The following is a 19,851-nucleotide window of genomic DNA, read 5'->3' on the forward strand; positions in this document are numbered from 1 at the left end:
ATCAGTGAAGTCATAGGCAGGATCTCACCACACAGCATTACATCAGTGTTCACTTTGTTTGTTGAGACTGTTGAAGATTCCTGGCTACAGACTGAATTTCTTCATTTATTCCAAAAAGGATACACACTGCAGGCACAAAAGTGAATGTTGTTAACTGTTCCGTGCACCATGCCAAAGGTCTTGCAACAATTTGGATAATTAAACCCTTCTGGTTGCAAAAATTTATTTTCCATGCCCAGCCTGTCAGGTAACTGTCCTGAAAGTCACAAGCAGTCACGTTTTTAGCTGTTGTCTACAGAGCTAAACCATTTATTAGGGTCCAATATTATCATTTGTGACAGGACACCTGAGAGCTGCAACTGAAATGGCCCTGCCTTTGATTGGAATATAAATAACTAAACAGCCAAACTCAATTTAGTAAAAGCAAGAAAGGAATTTCGGCTATTATTTCCATAATCCAGCCTTTCAATTTTCTCCTCAGTTTTGAAGTAGGAGATAACTGCCTAATCTTTTTAGGTCGTGATAAAATAACTCATCATAGAATCCCAGTACATGAACAGATTCTGTGAACATGCAGCCCTTCAACAAACGAAGGAAGACATTACAGCCTGTTTTTTGACACAAAATTATTATGGTGCCTAGCAAATAAAAAATAAAGTACAGCTTTAGGCAACTCAGCACATGACATGCTTTGGCCATGTTTATACAGCAGTGTCTGTAAAAAGACACTTCACTTGTGCCTGTATGTATATTGTATTAGAACTATTTCAAAGTTTATTTCAAAATTCAAAAAGTTCTTGAAAATATACAAAAGCCCAAACCAAAGGAAGCCCTTTTTATTTCTCACCAGAACACTTCTGGTAGTGTTGTGAAGTTACAGTAAGTGTAGTCTTTGGTTTTAACTGAATTAATTCCAACTTGGTTTTCAGAGCACATATTTATTTGTAATTCTAATAAAAGGCCGATTTAGAAATAGGGGGGGGAAAGGTTCTTCCAGGAGTATAAACCAATTTTATACATCCTCACTGAAGGCACTATAGTTCAAAATTCTCTGTATGGTTCCAGTAAAATTTGAAGCCACCTCTGGAATAAAGTCTGGCTTTAAAGATCCAAATCAAGATGTGCAGCAAATTACCACGTGGATACAGTGTCAGAGACTTGCTCTGTTTTTATAGTATATACAACCTGATGTAAAATTGTCACTCCAACATGTTTTCTACACATAAAAGCTCACCACATTATGATCTTTGGATGCAAACAGTTGTCAGTTGAATTTTCTGTTGCTATAAATACAACTAAGCAGTCCTGTAGAACATTTTTGTGATCTCGAAGCAAACTAGTACAAGACAGTCCAAATAGACCTACACCAAAAAGCTTCTAGATTTTCTTATTTCAAAGTGTACTGTGATTAGGTACAGAAGTTGAAGTAATTCTTGTTGCCTTATTAGTTTGCTTATAGGACTTTAAACACTTTAACAATGACTGTGCCCTAGAGATTTGACACTACATATTGGTTAGTTTTTGCATGTCTTAGGTATGTTTCGACATCAAGACAGATATAGAATGGAAAAACCCTTTCTTAAAAGTATTACTTCATTATTAAAAACTGCTAGATTTGTATGAAGTACAAATAGCTTAATGTAACGCAACTTAGTTCAGTGGTCTTACAGTTAAGGCTGCTTTTCCTGTACAGTTATGCAGAATTTTAAATATGAATGTCCACTACTTCTAGAGAAATTGATACTTATGAATGTAGATAACAATTTTTAAACAAAGAATATAAACTAAATAATGGTGATGAACACATGAAATCAGTCTAAAACGTATCCAGTTTAGATACAGAGCAAGACACAGTTATAGGACCTTTGGAAAAAGACTTTAAGGATTTAGTTGTAACAGAAAGACTCATTTTGCAAGGCTCCAGAATTTTTTTCTTGCATTGCAAGGCTTCCACTCTTGCATTAGTCCCTCTAATCTCTTGGGAGAAGTCCTTAGCCAATTTGTGTTTGGCTTTAAAGGATGTCTTTGAACTTGATTACAGTATCAAGAACAAATAAAAAAACAAAACAGTAGAATTACAAATAGCATTGCTGTGAAAGATTTCTCTTCAGTGCATATGAACAAAGCTGAACAGCTCTACACAAGTCCAGCTGCTGGGTGAAGAATCCCTTCTTACTAAGGCATTGTTGTCAGGAATATATACATACCCCCATGTAAATACACATACCCAGATTTTCTTACAAACATTTCAGTTGGGTCATCTGCCCAATGATCTCAAATGTCCCATTCTTTGAGTACAGACAATTATACCATTGATTTGCAATTACATTTTTAGTAGAAAGCACAGACAAAGTCTTGAAATACAAAAAAAGTTCTTCAAAAAAACCCAATCAAAACCTATGGTACAGAGACTGGCACAGTTATTGTGTCTCCATCCACCCCAAAACCGTGCTGCATACCAGCAGATGATTCTATTGCCTTGCTTTAAATGGAATGGGGTTTCCAGTCTTTTCCCTTCTAACCCAGGTCAATGTTGTCCAAGATTGCCTCCATGGTGCTGCCCATGCTGTTCTGGCATCAGCTTTGCTAATTGTCTCCTTCAACCCTCCTCTTCCGAACTGTAGCAAGGGAGACAGAAAAGAGAAGCTTATATTTGTATTTTAACTATGTTTGTGTTTCTATAACATAAACAGTTACTTTGTCACATGAAGTACCACAGATTAAGGTAGCTAACACTAGCCTTCGACAGCATTTTAAGCAAGTAAGCCAAGCTTATCACCTTATTCATAAACAGTTGCAAATATTTCCAAGGAAAGACTTGTGGGAAATATTAATCATTTTATGCCTGACAAGCAGATTTAGCCAGGATTCTTTTTTCACAGTTTCTGCAGTTTTTTAGAGGTGAATTTAATTTACATGGCTTCAAAATAAACACTACAAGAGTTTCACAGTGTATCTAACTCAATTTATACACACAAAGATGTTACAATCAACAGCCTAAAACCTTCAATTTATTAATAAAAACATTCATTTGTCAAAATGTAAGAGCAATAAAAATCTATGAATAAAATAACTAAAAGCTCACATATTATTAAGATTTGAGAATATGCGATACTGATTGAATGACTGGGGTTTTCTTCAACATTTGTTTATTTTTGATGTTTTGACACTATCAAATTATGTTCTCCTTTTCTGTGCAGACAAAGAAAATGGCACTAACAGTTTTATGGGACACATAAAGGACAAAATATAAAAGACGTCTCCATTTTGTTTAAAAACGTGAAGGAAGCACATCTATATAAGAAGAAAATGAATCTGTTCTCAAATCCATTCAATGGAAAGTAGGTGGCACAAGTTATTCATACCCACTTCCATCAAACTGGAAGAACAGATGAAAAGAATTTCCAGCCCTAGACTTCTCCAATCATGCAGTTAAATGTACACAGACAAAGAACAGGGAAGTGGTATGACACAGTGTGAGCAAGGAAAAAGAAGAGGTAGACCTTGTTTTAGAAGGAATGTACAAAGAGAGAAATGAGAGACTTCGAACATCTCTGTTTCAGTGCTCAGTACCCAAATGGGCATTCAGAGTAACCTCCTCTGTAGCTTCAGGGCTGGAGAGATGAAAAGGTATTTGCAGAAACTTTTACTTGCATACTCCAGACTAAGAAAGCAAAGGAAAAAAGGCAAAATATCAACAGAAGCATAGATTTTGAACAGTCAAGCACTAATAAGACAACTACTGATAGAGGAAACCTTAGAAAGCTGTGACACACCTGAAGCATTATGATAAAAGACTCAACTGGTTTAGAACCTATTTAGAGAAACAGATATGCAGTGTCTGAGTGCCTTTCTTATCTCTCTGTGTTCTATTCTAGTTACTCATCCATATCTTTCAGAGCTGTTCTCCTCCACTTTAACCTATATTCAGAGGGGAATCAGATTTTTAAACCAAATTCCAATTTCCTGTGCCTCTAATACATTCCTTAACTACTGCTACTATGACTAAACTGCCTGGCCCCTTTTAACACTGATGACAGGTCACCACAAAGCACCTAAACCCAAATGATTTAATTAAATAGAGTTTTAAAATGCAGTTCTATTTGAATAGATGATCATTATTTTGTAGTTAAGTGCCTCAAGTATTTGACATTATTATACAAATTATGTTATCAACTAATTTTCTGCTGATCCATTTAATTAGGATTCTTATTGATGAGCTCCAACAAACCTGACTGCAGCAAATAAAAATGCCACTGCTATCAGCTACTTGTGCATGAACAGAACCACCAAGGCAGAGATTACCCAGTCCCAGCCTCTGTACATGACAGTACCTTCAGTTTCCTTGCTCAAACAATCCCAGGGACATTGGGATACTGGCACTGAACAGGGCATCCTACACTCTTAATTTCAAGTACTGCTTTTAAAGAAGAAATTAATCCTATCTGAATACAACTGAGTGATCAAGACTATTGTTTTCACTGCCTTTGCCACAACTCAAATTTGAATGCTCTTGTTCTAGACTATGCTAAAAATCCTCCACTCATGTACTTGAACATCCCACAACAAAACAGAAAACATCAAATGGCAACTAAAAAGTAGGAGTAAAGCAGAGGAGAAACCTGAAACTGATCTACTAATCTTGTGCTATCCTGGTTTTGTTGAGGGAGAAGGGGGAAAAAACAGACACCTTTAAAGCATGTGCCACACACCCATTCAGTTATTAATGACAGGTCTTACCCAAATCATTGTTTTTTGTGATAGCTGCAGCTGCCCTGGCTCGAGGTCCCTGTTGTGTGAAATGGTATCCAAATTTGAGGATCTTGTTGTTTTCTTCAAGCATCTTGGCGATTTCTACTTCTGCAGCTGTGCCCAGCTGCTGCCTCTGTTAAAATAAAAGGTACACAAAGACAACAGAGCTTATGTGTGTTCATCATGAAAGAGATCAAAATACTTTCCCCATATTAGTCAATGAATACTCAGCTTCATTCTAGCTGATCAAATAGGCAGAAGGTCCTAAATATGTTTGTACACTTTAAAGCACAAGAAAGCACAGAAATCAACCTCAGCTGGATGCTTATGACAATCTTAAGGGCAATTGTTGATGGTGTTAAGATAATTAAACAAAATATTTGAAGAGTTTGTCACAAGCTGTCTTCTGAAACTATTCAGTCAATTAGGATTGGCTGGGTTCAGCTATGCTATCACCACCACCTCACTTACCTGATTATCAATTTTGATCTCTGTCAACGTTTCATTGTCTTTCAGTGCATCAACCAATGCCAGAATTCCAACTCCAGTGATGAAGTTTGATTCTATGTTCAAACTTTTTAATTTTGTGTTTACTCTCAGCATATCTGCAAAAGCCTTTGAATATAAGAAAGCATCATTAAACTTTTGAATTTTGCTGCAGTACCTGATAGGACACAGCAATAACCACTTCCACTAAGAAGCTCCATGGAAGCAGCAAGTTCAGAGATGCAAGGTGTAACTTTGCAAGCTTTCACTTACTGAGACAAGTCCTCAGCCAGGCATTATCTACATTCCCTTTTTAAACAGCATTCAGTCAAGAGAAGGCCTGTCTTTCTCTTGTTACAAACTAAAAAGCTACACAGAATAAAGATTGTCTGAAATTAGCATATTGGACCAATTCCATTTTGTAAGCCTTCACAGTACACAAGGAGCAATGCAGGCTGCTAAGTAAAGGCCAAAGAAAGGGTGTTAGTCAACTGAGAGGAGAATTAGATATGGTTAATTTGTAAACAGGAGATCTGACTTTCAAAGTGCTTTTGTCCACAGATTTGGTAGGAAGAGGTTAAATTCAAAGCTCTAAGCATGGTACCAGCATGTAGTTAAAGGCACTTTTACACCTGATTTTATTTCTGAGAAAGGAAGAAAACAGGAATGGCTAACTGCTAAGTTTACTGCCAGAAAAATTGTACCCTTTGAATTTCTTTTCTATCAAGTCACAATACAAAAAAGCCCAACAGAAACACACCTGAGAAAAGAAGCCATTACAGATTTTTATAATACATTCTAGTCCTGCTGAAAAGGAACTTTTAAATTGACCCAAACCCAAAGCCTTCAAATGCTCATTTGTTCATTTAATGAAGTCTTTCAAACTAGTTGCTTTTGTTCTAATTTGAATTTAAAACAAGTGCAATGGATTGTCCTGACAAAACAATGAGTTTTGTTTTCTTACCTCTTTATTTGTAATTAAATAAGGTACTGCTTTAATTCAACATAGAAAAAAATGACCTGACAATAAATTATATTTAAGTTTCAATTGTATCAAGCTAGATACTTTGACTAATATTATGCTTTATATCCCAATATTTTAAACCAATCTTTAGCAGCAGGGAGATAGAGAAACAGGCACTTTACAACTTCAACTAAAACTCTAATTAGTTGAAAAATATTATGGGTGTTTTTAAGTCCTCAAATGTGCTTCTTGTAAATTAATTTTGAATAAACTACTGGCTACTGGAATGAACAGCAGGAACTAAACAATTAGGAAAGAAAGGAAAAAAGGAAGGAGGTTAGCAAAATGAAAAATCAGGGAAAGGGACTGGAAAAACATTCTCCCTCACACATCTGAGGCATTGGTACATATTAAGTTACTACTAATCATTTACTAACTTAGATACAACAAAGGTTTGTTAAAGAAAACATACCTTATAGTGTAGCAGAATGGAAGCATTTCCATCCCTGAGCATTTAAACTGGATTAAATTCAATCCCTTACCACTGCCTTCCCATCCTAACTTCCCTTGCACCCACTTAAAGCCATTATTGTGAGTACTTACAACAGCAACAGGATCATTGCTTCGGGTGGCTGCCAGGCTAAAATTCTTCACATGTGTGTTGGTTTCTAAGGCTTTTGCAAATTCTTTCAGCGTTGGAATTGGTATGTTCTTGAATTAAAAATAGCATTTCACTCTCTTGAGATACACAAGTTTATCCCGTTCCCCCAGCTTCTCCCACTATCTTGTTTTCTCTACAGCAAAATGCCCTACACAATATTAACTACCACTGGTCTCCAGCAGTTTCACAGTGAAGACCTACCCTAAGCTGCAATGGCTGTAAGAGTCACCAATTCTATAAAGCAATCATTTTTACAGTATAGTGGCAACCAAGCTTAAAAGGATTAATTTTAAAGAATTAATTAGGGTAGCAAATGTCTCAGTTTATTGTATCAGAAACTTTGATCTGTTGCCTTTTTAGGGAGTTATTTTGGCTAGCATATACCTGTTATACAGTATTCTTAAACCATGGATTTTTATTTCCCCCCTTTAGTAAGGGGAACAAGCAATCCTGGCTGCTGGCAAGGCTGTCCCTGGTGTCTGCACTGGCAAGTCAGGGGTGTTGCAGTTCTGGTTTCTTTCAAGCAAATATACAAAAGCTTGTCATGTGTAAAACCACAACGGTTACACTTAGGAGCAGAAGCTGCCCTAACTTCCACCAGCCCTTTTGTACAAGAATCAGAAGGATGTCAGCCACAAATATCCCTTTGCTTGCAATAGAAACTGAGAGCACATTGCTTCATCAAGGACAAAGGATTCAACAAAGTGGTTAACTCCATGATAATGGACTGTTGGAACTGCTGCCAGCTTGGCAGCAACAGAAATCTAGGCTGGCAGTGAGAAAGTCTAAGACCTTTTAAATACACATTTGGCAAAAGAAACCAAGATGGCTTATCGGTTTAGTTGCAGGTTCTGAGCTTATATACACTACAACACTCAGCAGAAAGATTGCTGTGCTTAGAATAAGCCTGTCATGCTTTCTTAGAGGGTTTTGCAGCTTGAAGTGTCTTCTACTCAGAAAAAGCAGCATATTTACTGCAGCCTTCAATTAATTACCTTAATGTTATTTAGATTAACTTCAACAAGACGAGAATCATTATCTTTAATCCTCTGCAGTGTCTCCTCCACATTTGTGGGATTTGGTGGTTCATCAAAAACAGGCAACATTTTTTCACCTTTTACTATATCTGAAAAGTAAGGCATTTAAATGTAATCAAACAGGTTGCACACATTCATTGTGAGTAAATGATACACAATCTAAATATTTACTGTATTTAAAGATCATTTAATCAATCTTTACATCTCTCCCCCATCAAAAAAAACATACCATCCTCTCCTGACCATATTTTCATAAAGTTCAATTATTTTTCAGAAGTCTGAGGGCTTCTGAGGACTGAAGCTTTTCTGCTTTTTTTCAGGAAGCATATAGGAGTTGAATCACAAACAAGTATAAAACCCAAGAACCAACACACACAATGCATACTTATGCCTACTTTTGTCACCAAAAAGTGACTTAAATGCAGAGGACACTTTAGTGTACATATATTTTAATTCCACTCTTATCAGAACTCAATTAGCAATGTTAAAGGCATGCACATTTCCAGACTAAGACTTAAGAGTCTAAAAGAATGTTGGTGCAACAGAACAGTGAATGCTATAGAAACTGTGTGCAGTACAGAGAATTTATTTTTCTAGCACTTGTGTACACACTTACTTGAGAAGCTGTCTTTATCAATCCCATTACTGCTTCCTACTACATCACAGAACTGATTGTTTGTTATCAAGTTGGACATTCCCAGTATTGCTGAAAAAGGAAAAAAAGAGAAAGCAAAAAATAGTTTCTACTGTTTCTGACTCATTCAACTCAGATGCAGGGTTCCTTTAAGTAACAAAACCTGATGTTTGTACAACAGTTATCAGTACAAAAAGCCATTCAATATACTAATCAATTGAAAAAAAAAGTAGAAAAAATAATTAATTATAGTTGACTTCCACATCTTCGAAAGTTCTGATCTCACCAGGTTCAAGCACCAACACTGAAAAGTGCAGCTCCATCACAAAATGTAGCTTTAAGAATACAGGCACATATAAACACATTGTTATACACAAGAAAAAACAATCACACACACATCAAAAAACAGCCAGTCTGAGGAATGGATTTAAAGGTTCTGAGTCTGAAAATCAGGTATCTTTTGCAGGCCAAAATAAAAAACTTCCTCACAAATTGTCACAAATCAACAAAGGTGAAACAATTCGAGCAAACAGGCAAACAACAATCTAGTTTCTCTCACAGCTACAACATCCTGTAGTCAGATCAATACACCACCACATGAATTATAGATCCTTCTTGTCTAAAGATGTACCAGCCCATTCATCCTTCAAAAAAAATCTCACCTGCGAGGTCACCCAATTCTGTGTCTGTGGCACTGGTCAAGGCTTCCTCCAGTTCTGGATCAAGAGAGAACTTTTCTTCTGTGAAAGATTGTACAGGCTTTTGCTTGGGAATAAATATTTTCCCTAGAGTAAACAAAATGGAAAGTCTGCTGTTACTTTGTATTATATAGCTACTTATATTTCAAATACTAGGTACTTAAAGAGTACATATTACATTTAGTGAATACTAGGGGAATCACAAACATAAAGGGTTCTTCTGTTGTTGCAAGTCAGAGATGAGGAAAGAGCATACATAAACAGGAATAATTTTTTAGGAATCGAGATCATGATTCTTTTTTGTTTCTCCTAAATACAAGAAAGTAACATACAAGCCTCCATTATAATTTTGAACAGTCTAGAAAGACTATAAGAAAGAATTAGTATCACTAGAGAATGCTGAGTTTCCTCTCAAGGGAAAAAGGGACCCAGGCAGAACTGCAATCTGAATATGCAGAAAATATCACAGAGCTAGCTGAAATCACACACCTGACTATTCTCTGCAGTTTTTGTATCATACACAATATATCTAAATTCAGATATTAACCTCAGTTCTGAAGCAAATAACCAAAGCTGCATGAGAAAACCATGGTTTGTGAACAGCCCAAAACATGGCAACAGATTTCTGTGCTGGTGACACTGTTCTCTAAAATTATACTTAGAAAGGTCATTGAAGATTCAATGGCAAAAGAACCAAGAGTAATATTGCATTCTGCAACAACTTTTTAGTTATTACAGGCAGGTAATGGGAAAACTTATTTTAGAAGACATGAATTAAGTAGAGGTCTGTGTAGTTACCATAATTCCTGCATACACTTTTAGATGGAAAGTTAGGGTAGGAAATCAGAATATGAGAAAGCCTTTCTAACAGATCAGCTGTGAATGGGCTAGAATTGGTCCTTCAGAACAAAGAAGTTTTCCACTGAGTAACAGCCAGGACAGGTAAGGAGTGCTTAGGTTCAGGACAAATTAATATGGCAAACAAAAGCTCTTGTACTGATGCAGTTGAGAGAAAACACAACTACACAACTGTGAATCAAATCTTAACAGCTATTTAGGTTCAGGTTTTTCAAACTTTCCAAGTTGCGTGAGCTATCAGCAGAAAGAGCAATGAGAAAGGAGTTGCAATTTCCTTTTGTTATTTCCTGGGATAGGAAGTGGTGTTGATAATCATCCTGTCAAGTCTCAGTCCTGATTCAGGAGCCTACCCTCTGCCATATCCACAGCTATAAAAAGTATTTCCACAGAGGAATCATCCTCATCCCAAAGTCCCAGTTACAGTGATAGTAGGTGGAGTTTAGCATCACTAAACCCAAAATCATATATTCCATATCTTCTCTAGATTACAGTAGTTTGTGGTCATTTTCCTTTTAAAGGAAGTTAATGCATTCCCACTAGCACAGATTACAGAGAAGCACATCAGGTTTTTCTCTGACAACACAGTCTGATGACCAAGAGTTGTTGCTAGCAACACAGTATTTTTGTTCCTGGGTTGCTATCTCTTTGGAAACTTGTATAAATGGTCATTATCCATATTTAGAAGCAGAAAATATACCTCCTTACATAACTGTATTGATTCCAAACAGTAGTTAAGTGCAGCTGACATGCATTACCACTCATACCTCAGTTTTGATGGACAGTGCAAAAGAAACTGTTGGTGATTCAGGATTAAAAGAAAACCTTCATAAATTGAAGGCTTATGTAGCAATTGTTTCAGGTTGTTTTGATATAAATGATGCAATACATTTCTCTAATTTTATTTTACCAGCATCACCTACTGGGGAGAGATTAACCTTTAACTTAAACAGTAGTTTATAGAAGAGATGCAAGAATGTTTGTCAAGCTTTTCATTAATCCACGAAACACTCTAAGCAGCATAAACATTATTTAAAGCTTTTCAGCAGCTATGTTTGTGTTATTTTCCCTCAGTAATACGGGCTAGTAAAAAGGTGAGTATTTTGGAGTACAAGGAAGGAGAACAGTGGGATTTGAGCACCTGAGTCTTCATTCAGTCCTCTTATTTACAGCATCAGTGCAGCAGGAAGAGAACAGGAAAAAGAAATTGATCTCAATTAAAAGCAGCTTAGCAAAAATGTATTTTAACCTATTTCAGTCTTCTGCCTGGTTCATCCCACAGTGCTACAAAAAAAAAAACAAACTACTTTCCCTGCTGTTGCTTTTCTTTAATTCTTAAATTCATGGCTTAGAAATGTCTGGTTCAAATATTTGCTTCCTAAGAGTAATACTAAACTTATCCATACATGCCTGACTCTTTAGAAAACCCCAAGAGAGTGAGAAGTATAATCATTTTTTAATAAAGCAAAAATGTTAAAAGCCACTGCCCTTCAGAAATGTTCACTGCAGCCAACTCCAGTCACGTGAGCTGGGTCAGGAGCAGTTTTTGTTATAAAACGAGTCATGTACACACCCTTGTGTACATAATTTCTCTTTCATTGGCTTCATCTCATCCTAGACCAGAAATCAGTGGTTTACAATGCACATACAAAAGTAGATCCTTCCCTACTCCCCACTTCTAGCAATGAATTTACTTCTAGGAGGATAAGACCCCTGTGTCCCTGGGGACAATGATCTCACTCAAGGCCTGCTGCCAGTACAGTTCAGCAAGTCCCTTCCCCCTTACTAATGCAAGTTTTAAATAAAACCAAAAACCACTACACATCCTTGCAGCCCTTGAGATGTGCAGCTCGCCTGGCCCTCAAGTGGAACATTTCCAAATAGCAGGGATTTGATTACATGAAGGAACACAACAGCTCCTTTTCAGCCAGCCAGGATACTGCAAAGATTAAGCAATACAGCACAAAGAGGCAAATTTCAGGGATGTTCACATCATTTTTGTGATAATTATACAGGCAGATGTTCCATGCCTTTAAGCTAACATATTAGATGATGCACATCCAGGATTAAGTCTCAGGCCTCCTCTGCTACAGAATGAACTTTCAGTTCCAAGTTTCACACAACTGTATTGCTCTGAAGGCAGGAACACTGGATGGTGTTTATTGAAGTGCCCTGGACGTTTCCCACACAGATTCACAGTATTTAAGCTGGGACTCAGTACCTTGCAGAAATCAGGTCTGTTCAGTGGGGCCATGCACTGCACATTGCTGGTACTATTCTAACATATCCCACACTTACAGGCAGCACCCAACCACACCTTGCACAGCAGAACAAAGTCTAAAATCCACTTTCGGGGTACTCCATTTGGGGAAACAAATCAAGTGCTACCTGAGAACAACTGAATACAAGCTTTTCTCATCACTGACTTCATGAAAGAAAGTGAGCAACATCTGATGTACTCCTTACATATTATGTTCCTTAAACTTTCCTTAGTTCAGAAATTTATATAATCTACACTTCATCTATATCCAGTTCTTACCATGTAACAGATTTAGGTTTATCAATTCACTTGTAAGCACAATTTCATACTAATGTTTTTAATTCAACTTAAAAGCGAGTTCCCCAATGTCTTGGTGCAGAATCAGAGCTGTTATCTGCTATCTGATTACAGGCCACATAGCAGTGAATTAGAAAACTTTCACATTAGGGCTGGAGTATCACATTATTTTGTTCTAGTGCTCTGGAAGGAGAATATCAATTTGACAAGCTGTTTCTCCAAAGCTCCTACAGTATACTAGCTTCACTTCACAACATGTAACACACTTCCTTTAAAGACTTTAAAGTGATTCAATGGCAAACAAAGAACACCGCATCTCAAATCCTACTGCAACAGAATGCAATGGTGATCTACAGCAGCAACGGAGCAGCCTGCCAGCAAAATAGCTTTAGCCAGGTGGCTACAGTTTCAGTTTATTTTCTGGGTGATAGAGAAGGGGAATAACCAAACCAAGCCAAGCCTAAAGCAGAAGTTAGATGAACTGCAAACCTACACGGAACCAACACACCCGGCAGGAACACAAAGGGAAGAGAAAGCCACAATTAGGAGAGTGCAAAGGCTAGAAATGCAAAGCTTAGTTTACACAATGCTTTGCTAATGGCTTGCACTATACAGCACAAAGTACATTACTATCTCAGATATGTTTTTATCTCAGCTGCAACAATTCTCTTCTTCTGCTGTTCCAAGAGAAAGGAGGAGGAGGAACATTGGTCAGACTCGGTCAGATGAGTGGAACACACTTGAGGGCAACAGCCTTCAGTGCTGAAGCCTCGCTTTACTGTTTGGATGAGAGCTCCTTCTCCTTGCAGTATACCCTGTAAAATCTTTATGACATACTTACATAGACACATTGAGACAAAGCTAGTTTTGTTGCAAGTATTACCACATTGGTCTCATGAATCTCTTGAACAATGGTTTACTGTATGGTTCAACACTCAGTTGGAACAGAATGTGACTTAAATCATTAAACCACGTTTTAAAACAAAGTAAGTTCTTAAAGATGCTTTTAGAAACAAAATCAAGGCACTGGGAAAATGGAACAGAGTATAATTTAGGGATTAAACTTCACGTTTCTCTAGCACTGTTCATTTCACCACAGCAGGACACTTAACACTATTTCAGATCTCCCACATGCCATAGCAGAAAGCAAAAGAGGTTCCACAGACCTGGAGAAATTACATCATTATCACTGAAAGAAGCAATGTTGCTTTAATAACATTACCCCAAAATTAGGTACTTGGGGCATCTGGAAGAGAGTATTTCCCTTCACACTCTAGTAGGAAAACAAGATTACCAGAATCAGCAGCAAGACAGGATATTTAAAATTAACCTAGGGTAAGCTTCTTTGATAAATCTGCAGACCGAATTGCCATGCAGGACATCAGTTCTACTAAAATAGAAAAAGGAAAGAGAAGGGTAGATTTTTCTCTTCTTGCTCCATGAAATGAATAATTGGAACAAATTAGAGCAATGAGACCAGCCAGAGACACAGAAATATTTTAGCACATTCTGACCCAAAAAATGGTACCAAAAAAGCCAGCTGCAGCTCCAATGACTCTCTCCTCCCCAAACCTCTGGAACTGAGGGTTATTATTTGTCACATTTCTCCTAAATTAACAGGAGAATCAAGCACGATTTTCACCTACCCTTATTGCACAACTTGCTAGTGTTTTTCTGTAGCACATATTTCTAGATGAAGTGAAAAATTATAACCCATCTTATCTGTCTGTTGGTCTGTTTTAATATGAACAAAAAGAACATTAGGATACAAGCTCCCTATAGAAAAGAAAATCCTACACAAGTATTAAGTTGTACCCCATGCCCTTTCCAAGTTCTACATCTAGATAAATACTATGATTTCTTGATTTAAAAGATTCAGTTATTTGCATTTGCCATTTTTGTGCAAAATGGCAACAAATATGGCAGCAAGTCAAAGTTGAACCATAATACTTTCATGAGGGGAGAAGAAAAGCTTATCCCTCACCTACTACAACATGAGCTTGACCTTCTTGCCTCCTGCCCACTCTACAGGGCATCCATCAATTCGGATACTAAACATTTGTTTCCACATTTTTAGTTTTAATGAAAGTAATCTACATTTCATTTTTCATATTATTTTCTCTTCTCCTATAGCACTAAGATAAATTACAGAGGTTAGTAAACAGCAACTTTTTTTTTTTTTTACAAGATACAGGAAATTTTACAAACTATACTGGTATGACTCATTGCAACATGCAGATAGACTACTTAGTAATACTTTCTTACATAAAGGAAATGACATTTGATCTTTCTTAACCAAGCTCTGTGTTACAGCTGGACCCTTCTGTTTCTCTACAAGATTCTCACAGATTTTATCTACTCAAGCAAATATTTTTATGTGTGCATGTAGACATAAGCTGACTTTAGTAAAGAGCCATCTATGTGAAAGGAGCCTTAGCAGTCAGCAGAAAATGTAGTATTAGAGCACATCCTCCTTGACCAGCTCACCCCCTGACTGTGCAGTGTACAGCTTGCAAGGGATTCCCCCATCACCCATGAGCCCCAAATACACCAAACTCAATCACACTTAACCATCAGCCTGTCTCCAACCCAGAATGGCAAATCTGTCAGGAGAGCAGCAGAAGGCAGGCACAGCCAAACACCATGAACAGGTACTTGGCAGCAGCAGAGGTACCACGAAGGTACTGCTGCTGTGGGTGCCTCTGCCTTCTATAGTCATTACATTGCTTGGTCCTTCACTAGGTTACTCCTACAGGTTCACATTCCTGTTCTGCTGTCAGCAAAGTTCTCTCTCAACACACAGGGAGCTGAACTACAAAATAAAGCAAAAAATGCTCTATGAAGGAAGTCCATCATACACAGTGCACCACACATATTGTAAAGTCACAATCTTTATTACTTCAGGAAAAAAAGGGAGGCACCAGCATTGTCAGGAAAAGCTATCTGGCACAGGAAGAGAAAATGTCAATACCCCCAACAAAACTTTCACCAAGTAGTCCCCACAGTCATCCACAAACTCAGTGGATGAATGAAGACTCAATTCTGAAATTAGCAATGATTCACACCAGAGAATTAAGTAGAATTAAAGGGTTTCAAACCCTTAAGAGAAGAGGGACCTGCTCATCTGGAGCAGCTGGAATAAAACTTAGGAAACAATTTACTGAAGCACTAGTGCAGCAGATCTGCCCTGCTGCTGGGGAAGGTTCTCATGAGCCAGGACTCACAAGCAGTGCTCAAACTCTGTGGCAACAGCTAAAAGCCTGCTCCTATGCATGTGTGCCCTGTACAGGTCTGGGAGTGTCTGTGCCTACCAACAGTGCTTTGTGAGGCTCCACAAATTTGGGAACATCTGTTCTGGGTGGGGAAAGAAAAAAAAAATAAAAAGGGAGGGAAAAAAAAAAAAAGAGTTGCTCTTACAATATTTAAGAAACACGTTCTTTTTCAATTTTCTTCTGAAAAGGAAAATGCTTCCCATCAAGTCAATGAAAATACTGGATCCAAAGCAAAAATTTAAAATCCCAGGCTTTAATGACATGACCATGGTTTTCAGACCACAAACCACTGCCAGATTTCACAACTTGTGATGTTTCCCATATAATTAGTTCGGAGTAACTATGCAATGTTATTAAACCTTTCAGTAAGGATGCTAGATAAATACCATGACTGCATACACCACTTGTCTGGTCTTGTCAGCCTACATCATCTGCGAACATTACTGTCGACCACAACATCATTCATCTGCTATTTCTCTAATCCAACAGTGTTACAAAGGTTGCTGCCTGTATCTGGCACAAGGCATAAACCACAGGCACAATGGCAGCATTTGCTATTATTGACATAAATCACAGTTAGCTCTTACTTTGAGGATACCATGGCCATCAGAACTTCGCAATCTATGATAAAATCTTCGTCTTGTTTCCTTCCTGTGCTACACACAAAGAGCACACCAGCCCCAGTGGCATAAATGCCTGAACAGGAAGCCTCCTGGCCTTGCACAGTAGCAGCCATTTGGGAACACTGTGAGTTAAAAGCATTACAGCTGCCAGCACTTCAATCAAATTCGGTTCAGAGTAGTCCTGGCTCATCCACTTCAGAGATTTCATAAGCACTTACACCAAAAAGCGTGGTGTTACCTTTCTTTTCTCTTGTAAAAGGCACATAGTCTTCCCTGTCCTTGTACTCCAGTGCCTGCTTCTCCAAATAGGCCAGGAGCCGTTCCCTGTCGAAGGGACCCGAGGCCTTCTTGGCAGTCTGGTCCTTCTGCCGGAAGCCTGCGGGCAGCAGCGCATTCTGCAAAACAAACGCAGCTTAGAAAGTCTGGGTGAGCACCTGCTTAGTTTCATTTCCCTCTTCTTTCTCCCTCTCTGTAAGGTTCAGCCCTGGTACATCATCTTTTGTAGGCAATCTTTGATCCCCTGCCAACTTCCTTTTCTTGGGGCAGGGAAGGACACAAGGTAATGCAGACATGCAGAATATAATGAAAATACAGCACACTGCGCTCTCAGTAGGACTGAAGCAATTCCTTAAGTACAATAGCTCCCAACACTCAATTTGCCAGTTACTTAGCATTTCTTTGCTAGAAACAGCACTGTTTAAATGAGCAGTACTAAATAAAACTCAGCTATTTACAGTTTAGACATTAAGCAAGAGACTATTTCCTCTGTCACCTACATCCATGGGATTTTAAGTCTGTAAGACAACTGACTCTACTATTATTTTAACACAGAGTATTTCTGGTCTTGACCTGACTCAAGATGAGATGTTTCTTTGATAACATCAACATATTTCAACTAAAAAGAAAAAAAATAAGTATGTTACTACAGAAAGACCAGAATATACAGGAATTCTGACTGCCATGAAAGACAACCAGTCCCTTTTGCCGGTTCTCCTGTTAAAATATCCATAAAGTCAAAAGAATTTAAAATATCAGTAATATCTTGCAGTGCAACAAAATAGGTGATCATAATATTCTGAACCGATCCCTGAACATCAAGATTAAACTAATCCAAGATTAAACTAATCTAAACTAATTTTGTTAAAGTAAAAACACAGACCCATGAGGTGAAAACATCAAGTCTTAGAGTCTGACATTGGCTCCAATATCTGTAGAGGACAACTCAGCTCTTTATAGCAGAAACCTGCACTATTCCTTATTTAATACCCCAGGCTGACATAATCATTCGGGTGCTTAGAAATTGTTTGTCTTCTCTTCACAAAGTCAGCATGAGGACAGGAATAGATATAAGCTACCAGATACAAGACCAGGAATCATAAGAAGAGGCTGGCACCCTCCCACTCCCATCAAACTCCACAGCAGAAATAATAAAACAAACATGGATGCAAAAGGGCTGTTTACCAGACAGCACTGGAAACAGGAAAGTTAAACAGGCCTTTCTAAATAAACTTTCTTTTCAAGAGCATGAACAACAATAATTGCCAGAAAGCTCCTCCCAGCTATCCCTTCTTATGCTCTCCTTTACTACACTTGTGTCCACCTTGTAAACAGGAAATAAGCATTATATATACATACATATCTGTGAGATCAGCAGCAGGCTATGAAAAAAATCCTCTGCCCAAAAGTATATTGTACAAAGTCTCAATTTATCTTAGACTAGTAATGGAAGGAAATAAATAAAAGTCCTCTTGGCTAATGCCTACCTCAGGGTCAAGATCATCCAAAACAGTTTCCAGTTGTTTCAGTTCTTCTTCTGAAAGTTTGCCAAGAATTTCATCCTCATCGAGATCTTTGTACTTGTCCAAGTCCTTTCGAAATGGGAGCGTCATGACTTGGGCAGTAGCAGGTTGTTCCAACACTTCAAAACCCAAGTCCTAATTCTTATCCAGACCTACGAAAAACTTAAAAAAAAGAAATAAGCAGAGTTGAGGTAAATATCCCAACCACAAAACATCTTCAGCCTCCAGGAACATCTGTGAAAAGAAAGCTTTGTCACCCAGTATTGGTATCTGTTATTCTACAGCTGGCAAGGAGCACCTGGAAGCTGTATTTCTGCACTGATAAGAATCCTGTCCCACCATGCCCTTGTCCATCAGCAATTAAGCTATATCTAATTAAGCTATATCTATTTTCAGATCAAAGTCAATACCCAGTCCTCTTGACAAGAACTCTAAAGCCATAATTCCTACAGAGCAGGACAGGTTGTAAGGCAGGAGGGAGGAGATCCTACTATTTATGAGTCCAGTTTAATGCCCTCAGTTTTTACACATGAAGAAGCCAAATGAAGAGTTAAGATGCTCCACATTTATTGTTGCTACAGCAGTCCAAGGGCACTTAAGGATAACTTCACTATAAACAAGGTAATTGGTTATTACTGACTCATATCCCTGTATATTACCTACAGAAGGAACAAAGGAAGTTTGCCCCCAAGCTAATTATAGCACTACCATCGAATCAACACTCTGTTCTGTCCACAGAAAATTACAATAGCTTGATGAAAAGCACAGGAAATACAGCTCCCAAGTGGCAGCACTCCAGTCAATCCTACTACCATAAAAAACCTAAAATTTAAAATAAATAAAAATATATAAAATTAAAAAATAAAGAACAAACTGTGTGACTGGTCCCTAAATATTATCTTTAGAAGAAACCAGGGTCCTTTAAAATGTACAGTCTATATAGCATTTGTCACAGACAAGGAGAGTGCAGGGAACGTTTTTTCCAACACCCACCATTTTTGAGCATTTGTCTTGGAAAAAACAGTTAATCACAGCAGTGTTCAAGCACACAAGTTGTTTCCTCTCATTTTTCTGAAAGAAGTTCTAGGACTCCCCTTTTTTCAGCAAAATTCTTGCTTCAAGTCAGCCACACAGACAAAAAAAAGGCAATTGTAATAGTGATGACTCTTTGTAAGTAAGCAAGAGAGTCCATAAGGTGTTTGGGAACCAAAAGCTAAATATATACATTCCTGATCATTAGTCTCCTTAAATCTTTATTTTGGCTCCATAGAGATACTCAACACAGACCAGACACACAGTAAAAATCACTTTTTCTCCAGTAGCCTCTATTCAAGGACAGATGCTTACACCATAAATACAACTGCATTACTTCAAATGCACACTTACACTGTCCTCCAAACCAGATCCATTTAGTCACTGCCTCTTACGTAGCAGGAAAAGGCAGGCTGTATATACATATATGCTACACCATGGAATCCTGCACACAGGATTCCTCCACCTCAGTTGTTTACAT

At 37.8% G+C, this 19,851-nt stretch overlaps 1 protein-coding gene across 2 annotated transcripts; it reads right to left on the minus strand.

Annotated features, from left to right (window-relative positions):
• Positions 1–1,150: 1,150 nt before the first annotated feature.
• On the minus strand, positions 1,151–18,674 carry LOC134049090 (tropomodulin-3). 2 transcript variants are annotated; one of them, XM_062501294.1, is made up of 9 exons: positions 18,303–18,671; positions 16,778–16,934; positions 9,197–9,319; positions 8,517–8,606; positions 7,859–7,989; positions 6,806–6,913; positions 5,224–5,367; positions 4,741–4,885; positions 1,151–2,618 (listed from the first exon to the last, which is right to left on the minus strand). In XM_062501294.1, exons 1-9 carry the CDS (start codon positions 18,426–18,428, stop codon positions 2,587–2,589), a joined length of 1,056 nt encoding a protein of 351 aa, XP_062357278.1. In that variant the 5' UTR covers positions 18,429–18,671; the 3' UTR covers positions 1,151–2,586. The 2 variants fall into 2 exon arrangements, with proteins under 2 accessions (XP_062357278.1, XP_062357277.1); XM_062501293.1 differs by lacking the exon at positions 1,151–2,618 and adding an exon at positions 3,609–3,664 and having other exon boundaries at positions 18,303–18,674.
• Positions 18,675–19,851: the final 1,177 nt, after the last annotated feature.

This window comes from Cinclus cinclus, chromosome 13, assembly GCF_963662255.1.
Source record: "Cinclus cinclus chromosome 13, bCinCin1.1, whole genome shotgun sequence".
NCBI classification, from domain to species: domain Eukaryota; kingdom Metazoa; phylum Chordata; class Aves; order Passeriformes; family Cinclidae; genus Cinclus; species Cinclus cinclus.

What these genes read in the sequence shown, in the direction of transcription:
- LOC134049090 (XM_062501293.1), bottom strand. Translation starts at nt 18,428, where the DNA reads ATGACGCTCCCATTTCGAAAGGACTTGGACAAGTACAAAGATCTCGAT. An exon ending in TTAATCTAAATAACATTAAG is followed by an intron (nt 6,914 to 7,858) that starts GTAATTAATTGA and finishes TTTTAATTCAAG; the next exon opens with AACATACCAATTCCAACGCT. An exon ending in GCAATGATCCTGTTGCTGTT is followed by an intron (nt 5,368 to 6,805) that starts GTAAGTACTCAC and finishes TTATATTCAAAG; the next exon opens with GCTTTTGCAGATATGCTGAG.